Raw genomic sequence first — 16,105 nt, 5'->3', positions numbered from 1 at the left:
TGAGAGCTTGGAATGTAAATACAAACAAAAAAGAAGTACAATACTTTCCCTCAAGGAACCCATATTCTAATGGGGGAAAGTAAAATATAAAACGAGAGTGAAAAGTGAGGTCGGAGGGTGGTCATGGAAGGTATCCATATGAGGAAACAAGAGGAGGATAGGTATCCCAAAAAGAAATGAAGAAATAGCTGGTCTGGGCACTCTCTTTACATGGAAATTCTAAGAACATTCAGTCAGAGGGAGGGACCAGAGGGGCTGAGTATATTTTGGGGGTGTGATTCCTAAGCTAAGATAAATCTTCCAGGACTTGGTAGAGAAATGTGGAGTATAATCTGATGAAAGTTACCTCACCAAATCATTTGCAGTATACTTCCAAGGGGTCAATCTGTAACCATTTAATAAGTACTATTATGTATGAAAACACTGTTAAATACTGGGGTCTAAGAAGAGGCAAAAGACAATCCCAACCCTCAAGGAGTTCACAATATAATGGGGGAATCAACAAGCAAACAGATATGCACAAATTACATTCCAAGTAAATAAGAAGTATTTAAAAGAGAGAAGACACTTAGAATTAAGAGGGGCTGGTAAAGACTTCTTGGAGAAAATGGAATTTTACTTGGAATTTAAAGAAATCCAGGAAAACTAGTTAGGTGGAGATGAGGAAAACAGTTCAAGCACAGGGGACAACCAGAGAAAATGCCTGGAGCCAAGAAATGGAGTGTGTCTAGTTCATGAAACAACCAAGAAGCCAGTGTCACTGGATTGAAGAGTATATGACAAGTAATTAAGTGTGATAAAATTGGAAAAGTGTGAGGGAAGGTCTAGATTAAATTGGGCTTTCAAATCCAAACAGAATTTTGCTTTGGATCCTGGAAGGGATAGGAAGCCACCAGAGTTTACTGAATCAGGGTGGGGGTGGAGGGGTGACATAATTGGACCTACCTTTTTAGGAAAATCACTGTGACTGAATGGAGGATGGGGAGAGACTTGAGACAGGATCACTGACCAGCAGGCTATTGCAGTAACTTAGAGAAGAGATGATGTAGGCCTGCACCAGTGTTGTCAGTACCCTAAGAAAGAAGGTGATATATTGAAAAGATGTTGGAAAGGTGAAGCTTACAAATTTTAATAATGAATTAGAGGATGACTTTTAGACTTGAACCTGAAGGACTGAAAAGATGTTGCTGCCCTCTACAGTAATAGGGAAAGTAGGAGGGGGTGATGCTTTGTTGAAAAGATAATGAGTGGTTTTGGACATGTTTAATTTAAGAGATCTATTGAATTTCCATTCTTAGATATCTGAAAGGCGGTACGGTAATATGAGATTGTAGGTCAACAGAGAGGTTGGGGCAAGATAGGTAGATTTGAGAATTATCAACATAGAGGTGGTTATTAAATCCATTGGAATCTATGAGATCACTAAGTGAAATAGAATAGAAAGAACAGAGAAATAGGTACAGAAGAGAATGAAAAGAGAGGAAAGAAAGTGAAGGCATCATTTATTGTTAGTGGGCCTTTTCAAGGAGATTAGCTACAAAGGGGGAAAGAGATATTAGATAATAGTAGGTATGGAGGGATTAAATGAGGGTTTTTGATGATGGGCAAACATAGTTATGTTTGTAGTCAGTAAGGAATGAACCCAGTAGACAAGGAGAGATTGCATATAAATGATAGAATAAGAATTACAGAGGGGCCAAGTTGTGATGTAGACAGGATGGAATGGGATTGCTTTAAACTGGTAGGAAGGATTAGTTTTAGGAGGGAGTACCTTACAATCAACATGTGAAATAGGGATGAAGGAGAAAATGGTAGAAGGCATCTGAACAATAGGAAGTGAGGAAGAGGGGAAAAGAGGAGAAATCATTGATGTTGGTCTCAGTTTTTTCCTGTAAAATATGAATTTAGTAAGGGAACAGGAAGGCTTTGAGAAAAGTTTAAAAAATGTAGAATAGCTGATATGGTGACTGGAACAGTGAGTTGGCAAGGTAACAATTGAAGGATTGCCGAGCAAAAGTGAGAGCCCAGTAGTACTCTACGGTAGTTCCATAAGTATCAAATAATAAAGTCATTGTGACCTGAACCCAGTCTAATTTTTCACCACTTCCTTATACCTATCTTATTTTTGAATTAAGCTTGTTCTCCTTCCAAATAACTTCCTGAGCTCAGGAGTTTAAATTTAGTCTTTGTATATTCCAGGGCTCCTTAAATAATACTTTAAAATTTTTCTACATGTAATTTTGATTCACTAGATTTGCTCTTTCCTGTTGATGCTGAAATGTGGATTGTGAGTGCAAGTCATTAATCATTGTTTTACTTTTCAGCAGTATTATTTTAAATCCACTACTCTTTATAATTATTGGATAGTCAAGGGTCTACTTAGGGAAGAAGCCTACAGATAGCGAGGGATCTGCCAGTATCAGAATTCTATGATGAGTTTTGAAGTACATGAATGGTAAGCAGTAATAGGCCCAGATAATATTTGCATAGTTTGTATTTGTATCTGAAGCTATGCTGATTATGTAAACTATTAATTCTACTGGAAAGCAAATGCACACAAAAAAATTATTAAACTAATAGAGTAAAATGTGAAGGCAGATGTAGGAAACTATTGTCCTACTTAGAATGCATTTGTAATCATGAAGATAAGATAATTTCAAGGGAAGAACAAATTCATAAAACAATTAAGTATATGATATATGCATTATGCAAATTATTAGTAAGAATACTAAATAATTAGAATTTTAGTGAAAAATCTAAATATAGTAATAAAATTGAAATTTATCATCTATTTGCTAATATATATTTTTATTATTTATTTTTAGCATCCTTTTCTTTTGAAATTTAATTCCACTTAATTTTCACTCTCCATCCCATACCTGTCCTACCTACTGAGAAGCCAAGCAAAATTTTCTCAATTATATTTGTGAAATCATGTAAAACATATTTCTATATAAAAATATACATATTTTAAATCCAACCAGTAAACCTCTGAAACCTCTGTTAATTCTGTGATTTGGAAATATCAAGGATTGAAGCTTTTCTTACTTAGGCTTGACTCACTTCCATTGTGAGGGAAATAGCAATTAAGTATTGTGATCTACTTATCAAGTGTCCTGACTTACCTAAATTTAATTAAAAGTATATAGAACTTAGTAGAAACTATTAGGAGAAGCATATTTCTTGACTAATGACAATCTTTTTTGCTATAAGATCTAAACATTATGTCATTCTCATTATCTTTTGTCATAAGCTCCATGAGGGGAGACCCTATGTACTCCAAAGTGCCCTTGTTTATATGCATATATGTGTATACATATACATATATATGACTATAGATAGAGATATCTATATACATTAAAGTACCCATAACTGGATGGTATCTTCATGATTGTCTACTAATGACTTTACAAATCTCTTTAAATCTAGGGAGAGCCCATCACTTTTTGTGAGGATAGTTTTATAAAGCACCGTTCCAGCTTAATGAAGCAATTTTTGGAAACTGCAGTGAACCTTCAACTTTTTAAACAGGTAAGTGTGAATTTAATTTACTTCTCTGATGTACAGTTATCACCATGACACTTTTATTGTCTTGTAGCTATGTTTTACCCTGCTAAACTTGATCTTTTCTAGGGATAATTAACTTATTTCTTTTATTGCCAAATGAGCTACTTCTCCTGCCCCGCCATTTTATAATAGGTAACCATATTTTGTGATGACTTAAAAGGAAAATCCAGTTGTGAAATATGAACCTTCTATTCTCCAAACTGTTCTTCACTTCCACCACCACTACCAACAACTGTTATGCTGTCTTAGAGAGTTGGAGGCACTGAGCTAATTAACTTATCCTGAGTCAGAGGCTGAGGCAGGATTTTAACTAGGTCTTTCAAAGTCAGCTATCAAGTTGACCTCCTCATGCGCTCTCGCTCGCTCTCTCTTTCTCTCCTTGTACTCCCCACAACTTTATATATTTAGAATTATTGCTATGGAAAGCTTCATGTTTACTAACTTTTGATTGTCAATGTTATATTTAACGAACCTTATAAAAATCCAAAACAAACAAACAAGTAAAAGGGAAAGTTTGGTGGTGTAGTAGATAGAGCTTCTTTGGCACTGAAGTCAGGGGGTCTGAACTCAAATCCAGCATCAGACACTTAGTACTAACTTATGTTTGTGATCTCACTTAACCCATTGCCTTGCAAAAACCCAAACAAACCAAACAAACAAATAAAGAGCCTTGTACTGGGGCAGGTTAGTGTGACAGAGGAACTTAGTCAGTAAACATTTATTTAGTGTCAGCTCAGTGTTAGGCACTTTGATGAGCCCTGGGAAATGGTAAAATGTGATTACCGTTACCAAGTTACTTGCAGTCTAATAGGGATATAAAATTCTAACTACTATGAACAGAGAATCTATATGCTTGGTTGTTGTCCTTCATTCTTGAAGAGAACCAAAATAACAATAACTAAGATAGAATCAAGATATCGTGTGTCCAACCATAGCTGAAGATCAGGAGCTCAGAATACTCTACGGTGGAGCACATATAGATGTTGTAAACATTTTGGAAACATATATTTGACATTCAAACAACAAGGCCAGTCCATCAAACTTGTGGTCTCTGCAGTAGAATTTAAAAGCTTGGCAGTTTAGTTTGAGAAGGGAATTCATAGTCTAGTACCTTATCCTGCCAGGTGATCTTCATAATCTTTCTAAGACAATTCAAATGGATGTGATTAGCATATAGCTGGTATACTGTGCAGGGGTATACAAACAATGAAATCAACTCAACATCTCTGAAGAGTTTGATAGTCAGTCTAAAACCTCTACTCTCACACTGATCTAGCTTTGGCAATTCATGCATCAATCTCATTATCACTGGAAATTTTGTTGCCAAGTATTTAAAACTTCTCCATTTGTGGTAATCAATGGTTCCACATATGGATGTTGTGGTGCTAGCTGAGAGAGCACCTGTGTTTTCTTGCTGTTAATTGGTAGGCAGAAATTAATTGTTTGTCCTTCATTTTCAAAGAAGACCACAACATCAGGGAGGTGATGCCATTACAAGCACGTGAATTGGATTTGAGTTTGGGGGTGCTGTGCTGTCACCCACTCACTTTCTTCTCCAGGACCATCTCGGTCCAGTGGCCAGATATGGATCAGGGCAAATGGAGATGACCCTGGATGCGAGGAGGTCAGGGTTAAGTGACTTGCCCAAGGTCACACAACTAGTAAGTGTCAGAGACTGGATTTGAACTCCCATCCTTCTGATTCTCAGGCCAGTGTTCTATCCACTGTGTCACCTACTGCCCTAGGCAGAAGTTAGCACAAACAGTAGAGAATCAATCCAAACGTTTTTGCATCTCAGCTTCAGAGACTGGATTAAGTGCATAATCATCTATAAACCAAAAAATTACCAACTCACCTTCCTCTTTAGTCTTGGTAGCCTTTTCAAGTTAAATAATTTACCATCAGTGGAGTATATAACCTTGATACTGTGTTCATCCTCATTGAAGACATCTGACCACATGGTTGAAAATAGCAAGCTTTTTAATATGGGATCAAGCACACCACCTTGTTTTAATGGTTACTGGGGAAGCTCAAGAGTCTTGTGCATTAGCTAAAACCTGGGCAAGCTGCAGTCATGAAGTTGACATACAATACTGATGAACTTCTCTGGGCAATCAAATTTTGACATAATTTTTCCATAAGGTCTCACAATGTATCAAATACCTTGACCAGATCAAAACCCCTGTTCTGCTCCTGTTATTTCTCTTAGAGTTGTTGGGCAGGAAATACCATATCAACCATTCTTCAGCACTTTCTGAAGCTAATCTGGCACTCAGAATGAAGCATCAGTTATTAATGGAGACTGTCAAGAATCTTCCCACCAATGATTGAGACCTCTAACCCCCTACCCATTGTAATTAAACAATCTGTTCTCTTTACCTTTATAGAGATGGACAATGGTGACATCCTTGAACTCCTGGAGGATAATCTCCTCCTGCCACATAACCTAGAAAATTTCTGTCAGCTTTTGTATGGGTGGTGGACTCTAGAATAGAATCAACACCAGGTGCTTTGCCATAAGAGAGGAGTTTAATGACATTCAAAACTTCTTCTTCAGCTGGAAACTTGGCTAGAGAGGGATTGATTTCAAATGAGGTAAATCAGAGGCTTCAGTATTGATTGATGATGATCTATTGAGAACACAATGGAAGTTTTCAATTCATCTCTTCAGGATCATATCCTTATCACTAATCAATGTGGCTTCATCAGCATTGAGTAGTTGAGACGGACCATATGTAATTGGTCCATTACAGGCCTTCAAGGAATCATAAAACACTTTGTATTATTATTATTATTTGCTCAAAATTTAATTTAATTTACTATCTTACTCATCCTGGAATCCTGTATCTCTCTAAACTTCATTTGTTCTCTACTTTTGATGGAGTTAAATGCTCCTTCTTAGAGGCGAACTATTTTATTGGTAAACCATATGGAGTCCCTGGTTTTCATTTAGCAGCTTCTGAATTTCCTTATCATTTTTGTCAAACCAGTTTTGATGTTTGTGAGTATTCTGATACAGATGCGAAAATTGATACAACAGATCTCTGATAGCTGCCCACTCCTTTTGAATCCATTTTTGCCAATCATGTATTGGCTCAACTTTTCCTCCAAGTTAACCCACAAACTGGTCCCAGTCAGAGAAACACTCTGATTTGTAGACATTGTCTTCTTATATTTTTCTTTGCTTCTGGTATCTGTTTACAGCCACCATTTTTGTTGAATGCAAATATTTACATTGGAGAGGATGTCTGATGAGTCTAGCACTCTGCACCACACATCACTTTAGTCTTTTTCACATCCTCTCTCTTCTCCTTACAATGATATAGTCTATTAAAGGCCAATTTTTGTTGCTAAGATAGATCCAAGAAGTTTTATTGCATATGGGTAAATGGAAGACAGTGTGGATGATAAGACCATCATAAGATCCACAAGTTCTTAACAGAAAGTGACCATTGCTATTTCCCACTCCATTCCTCTCAAGTACTTCTTACTTTGACTAGTAGCCTGTGCCTATTGTTACATTAAAATCACTCAGCACCTAAGCTTGTCTTTCTTCTTTGACACATTGATGATGAAGATGTCCAGGTCTTCATAAAATATTACTGTGACTTCCTCAGGATTTGTCATGGTGGGAGCATAGGACAAAATCAAGCTGGGTGGTGGTACATTGAGTAATAGATGATTTTGGTGCGCCTTTCAATGTCTAACCAAACTTTTAAGTGCCCCATAACTCCTTCTTCCCCTTTGTGGTTATTGGAACAAATTTTTCTCATCCACCATTCCACAGGGGAGGCCTTCACATACCTGTGGGAGATACCTTTCTACCTCACTGAAGGATTTGAGACCCCCCCCCATTTACCCTCAACTTGATTTAGCCATCTGCCAAAATGGTTTACTATCATGTGGCCATTGTACATGCGTTTTGGAGCCATATGTGAGAATTATGTGGGGTCAGGTAGACACCAAAGATGAGAATAGCCCTGAAAAGGGCTCAGCAACCTCACAGCAGAGGTGCTAGTGTTCCCTGAACATACTTTACACAATAATAAATAAATAATAGATTGAAAATATTCAGCAGAGTGAAGGTACTAGGTGATACTTCAGATGCTTTCCAGTTCTAAATTTCTGTAATTCTGTAACTAAAATCATTGATATAATCAAGTCTTACAATTAACTGTTTACTTTTAAAACCACTGCAACTTTTTCTTAAAAATTATAAATCTTTATGAAGGGGTTTCATGTCATGAGGGTATGGTAAATTCACTAGTAATTAAGCAAGGCAGCAAAAACAAAATGAGAACAATTTTGATAGTAATTCATTCAGATAGATTATTTTCATAATAACAACAATAATAATAATAATAATATATTTATATAGAATCCCAAGAATGGGTTTTTTAAGGTCCATAAATTCTAAGATAAGACCTATTTTATAAAATACTGTCCAGTTCTCATCTTTCTTTCCTTTGTTAGCATTATTGTTGATTTAAAAGATCAGAATTTACATATCAAATTTAACCTTTTTTCTTTAGATTATAATGCCTGGAATATTTTTGTTGTTGCATCATTTTTCAGTCATGTCTGACTCTTTGCCACCTAGCATATTATAATAAGTGCTGAATATACTTACTGAGTGACGAATTCCATAAAGACAAGTAGTTTTAGGATTTAGTATTTTCCTTCGAGTACCAAATATAAAAGGGGCAGTTAGATCATGAAATGGATAAGAGTACTGAACCTGGAGTCAAGAAGATTTCACTTTGTGAGTTTAAATCCATACCTCACACATTTCCTAGATGTTTAACTTTGGGCAAGTCACTTAACCCTGTTTGCCTCAGTTTCCTCATCTATAAAATGAACTGGAGAAGGAAATAGCAAACCACTCCAGTATCTTTCCCAAGAAAATCTCCAAAATTGGCTTATGAAGGGTCAGTCGTGTATACAAATAGATATAAAGAAGATTCTTTTTTTTTAACATTTAACATTTGTTTTCCAATTATATACAATAGTAATATGTACCCAACATTTTTTGCAAAGCTCTGAATTCTACAATTTTCTCCCCTCCTCCCTTCTCTCCCCCACCACAGAAGGCTGTCTGACAGTCACAACATTGTTTCCATGCCACACATTGATGTAAATTGAATGTTATAAGAGTAAATATAAGAATAAACATAAACCCCCCTCCCCCCCAAGAAGATGAGAAACTTCAAGAATAGAGAGAGAGAAAAAAAATTGTACTCAGTCTGTGTTCAGATTTCAATGACTCTGTCTCTGGGGTGAGTTGCTTTCTTTATTATAAGTCTACCAGAGAAGTTGCTTCAATATTTTTCCCTCAGTTGGTATTACTGTACCTCCATTCTATTTCTCCCCACTCTCATTTATTCTTTTCTTTCTCTCCTTTCATCCTGGCCCTGTCCAAAAGTGTGTTGAATCTGAGTACCCTCTCCCTTGATCTTCCCTCTCTTCTATCATATATTCCCCCCCTTTCCTCTCCCCATTCCCCCTTATCCCATCCCTTTCTTCTCATTTTTTTTTCTCTAGGGTAACATAGATTTCCTCACCCTATTAAGTATGTATATCATTTCCAATGAGAATGAAGGCTCACTCATTCCCCCTTGCCTTCCCCCCACACTCCATTTAAAAAGCTTTTTCTTGACTCTTATGTGAAATCTCTCAGCTTCTTCTTCATCTCCTTTTCCTTCTTCCCAGTACTTTCCTCCATCACCCATTGAGTCCATCCCTTTAACTACACCATACCATTATATTCCACTCCTTCCTATGTCATGTCTACATATGCTCCTTCTAACAGCTCTTATAAATGAGAAAATTCATATGAGTTATCAATATCTTCTTCCTGTGCAAGAATACAAACAGCTCAACGTCATCAAGTTCCTCATAGTTAGTCCCTCTCTTCCACTTCCTCTATGATTCACCAGAGTCCTGTACTTGGAGATCAAACTTTCTGTTCAGCTCTGGCCATCTCAATAGGAAAGTTTGAAAGTCCTCTGTTTCATTGAAAGTCCATCTTTTCCCCTGAATGAGGATGTTCATTTTTGATCTTTTGCCTTCCAGAATATCATATTCCAATCCCTACGAGCCCTTAATGTAGATGCTGCCAGATTCTGTGTAATCCTGACTATGGAGCCTTGGTAGTAGAATTATTTGTTTCTGGTAGCTTTTAGAATTTTCTCTTTGTTTTGTGAGTTTTGGAATTTGGCTTTAATATTCCTGGAAGTTTTTTCTTCGGGATCTCTTTCAGGGGGTGACTGGTGAATTCTCTCAATTTCTATTTTACCCTCAGCTTCTAGGATCTCAGGGCAATTTTGCTGTATTATTTCTTGAAAAATGAAGTCTAGGCTTTTCTGGTCATGGCTTTCAAATAGCCCAATAATTTTTAATTTATTTGTTCTGGATCTGTTTTCAAGGTAGGTTGTTTTTCCAATGTGATATTTAACATTTTCTTCTAATTTTTGGCTTTTTTGGCAGAGTTTTATGTCTTCCTGCTTTCTTACAAAGTCATCAGCTTCCTTTAGTTTCATTTTGCATTTGAAGGAGTTATTTCTTTTCTTCAGAGAGTTTTTTATCTCCTTTTCCAGCTGGCCAGTTCTGCTTTTTAAGGCATTCTTCTGCTCTTTTGACTTTTGTTTTGCTTTTTCCATTAGGCCTAAACTGGTTTTTAATATGTTATTTTCTTCAGTATTTTTTGTATTCCTTTCACCAAGTTGTTGACTTGGTTTTCATGAATTATCTGCATCACTCTCATTTCTCCTCCCAATTTTTCCTCTACTTCCCTTAATTGCTTTTCAAAGTCTTTTTTTGAGCTTGACCATAGTCTGAGCCCATTTTCTATTTCTCTTGGATGTTTTGACTTTGGCAAAGCTTCCATCATCTGAGTATGTGTTTTGATCTTCCATGGGACTAAAGTAATTCTCTATGGTCAGAGTCTTCTTTTTCTGTTGTTTATTCATTTCTTCAGCCCAAGACTAATTGCAGCACTTCCAAGGCTTTGGGGTTGTTTTTTATTTGGAACGCCCTACTGGGACATTTATTCTGCCAAGGTCTTATCCTCTCTAGCCTGATGCCCCCCCAACCCCATACTTCCCTCTACCCTGGGGCTATAAGGAGGCATCCAGCTTGGTTATTTAGTATGGAAGCCCAAACTGCAATATCTGAGTGTAGGCAAACAGCAGAGTCCTACCCCAGGTTGAGCAGAGAAATCTCTGCAGGCTTCCCTTACTGTCTCTGGGGGGTGCAGGCTGCTTTCTCCCAATTCTCACTACAGATTCATCAGCCAAGCTCCGCACTCCACACTCACCCAGGTGCAGCAGAGTTCACTCACTGCCCCTTCAAGCTGTTTCCAGTGATCTCTGGGCTGTGCTGGGTTGCATCACAGGTTTTTTCCCAACCCCTGGTCCTGGTGAAACATACCTTTCCCACAAAACTTCTAAGTTATCTTGGACTGGGAAAATGTATCACTCAGTCTTTTTGTGGGTTCTGTCCCTCTAACTTTTGGCTAAAGCCATCTTTTATTTGGGGAGGGGGGTTGGGGTGGTCGAAGTTCCCTGGAAATGCTGTCTTCAAGCCACCATCTTGGTTCTTCCCCCAAGATTCATAAATAGATGCAAGGTAGATAGAGATGGACGGGAAGTCCTTAGAAGATGGCTTTTAGCTAAGTTTTGAAAGAAACCATGAATTCCAAGTGGTTTAAGTAAAGAGGGAAAGCATTAAACATATAGATTTTCATGTCTGAGGAACAGCAAGTAGAATAGAATAGCTGGATTTTGAAAAATTATAAGAAAGTTAGAAAGACAGGTGTATAGGCTGGATTGCTTATAGCTTTCAATGCCAATTGAAGAATTTTATATTTTTTCCAAGTAATTAGGAAGTTTGATGAGCGTGTACTTTGGGTAGGGTGGGGTGATAAAGTCAGTTCTTTGCCTTAGGACACTCATTTTGGTAGCTATGCAGAGGATGGATTGTAGTGAGGAGAGACTTGAGCCAGGAAGATCATTTAGAAGGTTTTGGCCATAGTCCAGGATAAAATGTGATAAGGGCTTTTAAAGTAGGGTGATGGCTTTATGAATAAAATAAAGAATGTATATAAGAAATGTTATGGAAAGAGAAATAACAAGATATAGCAAATGATTGAATATGAAGATTACTGAAACTGAGGAGGTGAGGCTAACACAAAGATTATACTTGGATGATTGGAAGGATGCATGAATCCTGCATAAATTAATGAATTTCAAAAGAAGGAGAGTAAGGTAAAGAATTTTGTTAGGGATATGTTGAATTTGAGATACCTATGGTATAATTGGTTCAAAATGTCTAATAATGATATGAAATTGGTGCTTAAAAGAGAGACTAGTAAATTGACCTTGAAATTAACTGAACAGAAATAATATTTCTCAAACAATGTAGTTATAAGGGAGGGAAAAGATATATTGTAATTTGTCCAGAGTTAGTAGATATGAAATAGATGAAGGTCCATCAAAATAGATCAAAAAGAAACTATGAGACAAGTCAAAGGAGCACCAAAAGCTGTTGCACAAAGACCCAGAGAAGAGTTGGTCAACAGTGTCAAAGATTAAATAAAGGTTAGGAAAATTGTGGAAAGACCCTTTCTTTTAAATATTAAGATATTGAGGAATCGTGTGACTCAAAAGATGAAAGTGTAGATATTTTCTCCAGTCTCAACTAACTCTGAAAAATGACCCAAAATAGGACTTATGAACCAGAGGTAGAGCAATTGTCTATGGTCATAGACACCAGGAAGGCTAACTTGTTTAACAACCTCATGAATTATCAGCCAAGAACACTAATCCCTTACGCTTCACTCATCACTCTCTACCTATACTTTCCTTCTAGTCTAGAATGACCCACACAACCTGACTCTGGGATATTTCCAAGATTTCCATGATATGCTATAGTCATTGATAGCACTCCCTGCTCCTTATCTCAACTCACCATTCAGTGGCAATAAGTAACTTTCTGCATCTACGCCTACCCACTTGCAAAGGAGGTTGTGGTAGAGTTTGGTGGGAGCATATTCTGCTTATGGAGATGGTGCTAACCCATAGGACGAATATTAAAAGAAATTCAGATAGTATGCATGTGGCACGTCCCAGAGCTAAAGAAAAGGAAACTGACCTACAATTGGGATAAGTCCTGTCTCCCCAAAATTCACTTGGAACAGAGACTGCACCTGGTCAAAAGCAAATGTATTTCCACATTAGTCTTATTATAAAAGAAGAAACAGAGCAAAAGACAAAAAATAAAAAACAAAACAAAAAGGAGTGAAAATGTATGTTTTGATCTGCATTCAGATCCCATAGTTCATTCTCAGATATGGATAGCATTTTCCTTTGTGAATCTTATAGAAATGTCTTGGATCATTGTAGTGGTAAAAAGAGCTAAGATCATTATAATTGGTTATCAGTCAATGTTGCTATTACTGTGTACAATGTTCTTCTAAGTCTGCTCACTTCACTTTGCATCAGTTTGTGTAAATCTTTCAGGGTTTTTCTGAAATCTACCTTCTTATCATTTCTTATAGCATAGTCATATTCTGTATATCACAACTTACTCAACCATTCCCAAATTGATGGCAATTTCCATCTCTTTGCCACCACAAAAAGAATTTCTATAAATGTTTTTGTACATGTAAGTTCTTTTCTCCTTTTTATGATCTCTTTGGGATAGACATAGTAAGTAGTTTTGCTGGATCGAAGGATATGCACATTTTGATTGCCCTTTCGATGTAGTTCCAATTTGATCTCCAGAATGGTTGGATCCATTCAAACCTCCACCAAAAAATATATCAGTATTCGAATTTTCCTGCATCTTCTCCATTATTTTTTTCTGTCATATTAGCCAATCTGATAGTTATGAGATGGTACCTCAGAGTTGTTTTAATTTTCATTTCTCTAATCAATAGTGATTTAGAGCACTTTTTCATATGACTTTAGATAGCTTTAATTTCTTCATTAGAATACTACCTGTTCATATTCTTTGACCATTTAAAAGAGAGTAATTAAACCACTTAGTGAAGTTGCTGTTGTTGTCTTTCAATCTTGAAGAAGACTGTGACATCAGGAATATGAATGCCATGATATGCAAATGAATTAGATTTAAGTGAGAGAATTGTGCAAAGTCATCAGTGTCACAATCTCCTCTAGAGCCATCTGGGTCCAGCAGTCATATATAGATCAGGACAGCTGGAGATGACCCTGGATACAGTGGGAAACCTTGACCTTTTTAATCTAGGGTATTGAACAGGTCTGAACTCCTCTAGTAGAAGGAGACATGTAGTCCACAATTAGAGATGAGGCTCTTACTTTGGTTCTAGTCTGAAGGAATTTGGTGCTCAAGGAGAGTTTGAACAGGTCCTCACTGAACTTTCTTCACAATAGTTATTATATGTGGCATTCAAAACTATTGATACTCAGTATGGAACAGAGACTTTCAGCCTTCTCAGAGCTAGCTACATGTCAGACACAAAGAGCAACTTAACAATGTGCATATTAATAAAATATTTTTGATGATCTGGAGTGTTAGCTCTTCTCTGTTCACTTAACCACTAACATCTATGACTTTACAAGTCCACATGTATTTTCTGTCATTCAACTTAGTTGATGTCAAAATGATACCACAAAATGCCACCTGTACTGTCATACCCACTGAGATGCCATAATTTTTCTAATTATATACATGACTATTCAATAGTCATTTTTTGACATTTTAAAAATATTTTAATATATTTTTGTTTAATTCTTTTTGGAGGAAAAAATAATCTTAGTAACATTTTTCAGAAGAAAAAATATTTTGATTCAGTTCAGTTATTAGGGAAAAAAGTGCAAACAATTTTCAGTATAAATATTCAGTACCATATAGCAGCGTATTTGAACATAAAAGATTAGCAAAATGCTGTCAAAATAGAGCTTCAGTATGACATTTGAAGTCTGGAAAATAAGAGATAGGAATATAAATTGTTCATAAATTACAAAGTTTAACAAAATTTGAAAGAAAATTCGAGGATAACTGAAAATTAGGAAGAATTAAGTAATTTCTTAATTTTCCATGGCACCAGATACTCTGCACTGAAATAATAAGTAGTGCCTAAAAACTAGATTGCTTTTTGACTGATGACCTTGAACTTAGGCATTTTATTTATAATTCTCTGATGTTTTATTTCATCTTGCAAAGGAATCACTTTATTTTATCTATATTGGTAGTAGCAGACTTGGAATATGAACTTAGCAATTTTTTAAAAGATTTTATTTATTTTGAATTTTGTAATTTTCCCCCTAATCTTGCATCCTTCCTCCCACCCACCCCCATAGAAGAAAGTCTGTTAGTCTTTACATTGTTTCCATGGTATATATTGATCTAAGTTGAATGTGATGAGAGAGAAATCATATCCTTAAGGAAGAAACATAAAATATAAGAGATAGCAAAATTACATAAGATAATATTTTTTTTAAAATTAAAGTTAATACTCTTTGGTCTGTGTTCAAACTCAGCAAATTTTTCTCTGGATACAGATGGTGTTCTCCATTGTAGATACCCCAGAATTGTGCCCAATTGTTACACTGATGGAATGAGCAAGTTCATTAAGTTTGACCATCACCCCCATGTTGCTGTTAGGGTTCTCAATGTTCTTCTGTAAACTTAGTAATTTTAAAAACACCATCTTTTATGCATACCTAAGACTAATCCTTTCAGGGCAGCCAAGTAGCACAGTGGACAGAGTACTGGCCCTGGAGTCAGGAGGACCTGAGTTCAAATCCAGCCTCAGACATTTTAATAATTGCCTGACTGTGTGACCTTGAGCAGATCACTTAATCCTATTGCCTTAAATAATTAAAATTTTTAAAAAAGACTGCTCCTTTCATCAGCATCTTCTAGTTGCCCAACTGGACTTAAATACTGTTTAAAAGATAACTATTATCCTGTTAAAGGTTCTCCTAGGGAAGGAAATGTTCAATATCTTTGCCACAAAAACTCAAATATAATCACAAAAAATTGGGCATGACTTCTTTCCTTTCTTTTATTTAGCTTAATATATTTCATTTATCATCTTTTATTCCAAGAATCTAAAATGAGTTTATCAGAAAATTTTAAGGTCATTCCTTGACTGTCAAACAGTAAATTCACTAAATGAGGAACTAAAAAGAGTCAGAAGCATTTCTGTGCTGGAGATCAGATCATATTCTCCTCAGAGGTTCTAGGGCTCCCTGAGTTAGGGTCTTTTTTTTTCCAAGAATTTTTCTGTGGACCCTCCTTTCTGGTAACCTTCCTTCATTTTACTAAGACCTTGTGTTGGGGAAGGGCTGATTCACAGAGGTTTGGTGCTGGGATCCCTAGAGCCTTTACTCATTAAGTATAATAGCTCCAGCTGACCAGTAGGAGAGTGCTAGAAGATTTGCTCACTGAGTATAATATCTCCAACTGGCTAGTAGGGAGTGCTGGTTGTTTTCTCTGGAGTGTCTGTGACTTGATTGATGCCTTCTCCCTTGGCCTGGAGGGAGTGGTTGAA

General features: G+C 36.5%; 1 protein-coding gene across 4 annotated transcripts in view; it reads left to right on the top strand.

The window, feature by feature from the left end:
• Positions 1-16,105, top strand: part of DENND1B (DENN domain containing 1B) — a 365,288-nt gene that overhangs the window by 289,263 nt on the left and 59,920 nt on the right. For all 4 annotated transcript variants that reach the window (XM_074222288.1, XM_074222287.1, XM_074222286.1 and 1 more), the window contains one exon: positions 3,430-3,531. In XM_074222288.1, the coding sequence (XP_074078389.1) occupies positions 3,430-3,531 (102 nt within the window). The remainder of the gene's footprint in view (positions 1-3,429; positions 3,532-16,105) is intronic.

Source organism: Macrotis lagotis, chromosome 2, assembly GCF_037893015.1.
Source record: "Macrotis lagotis isolate mMagLag1 chromosome 2, bilby.v1.9.chrom.fasta, whole genome shotgun sequence".
Classification (NCBI taxonomy): Eukaryota; Metazoa; Chordata; class Mammalia; order Peramelemorphia; family Peramelidae; genus Macrotis; species Macrotis lagotis.
The sequence above is the reverse complement of the archived record's forward strand: the minus strand, read 5'-3'. Positions and strand labels throughout refer to the sequence as shown.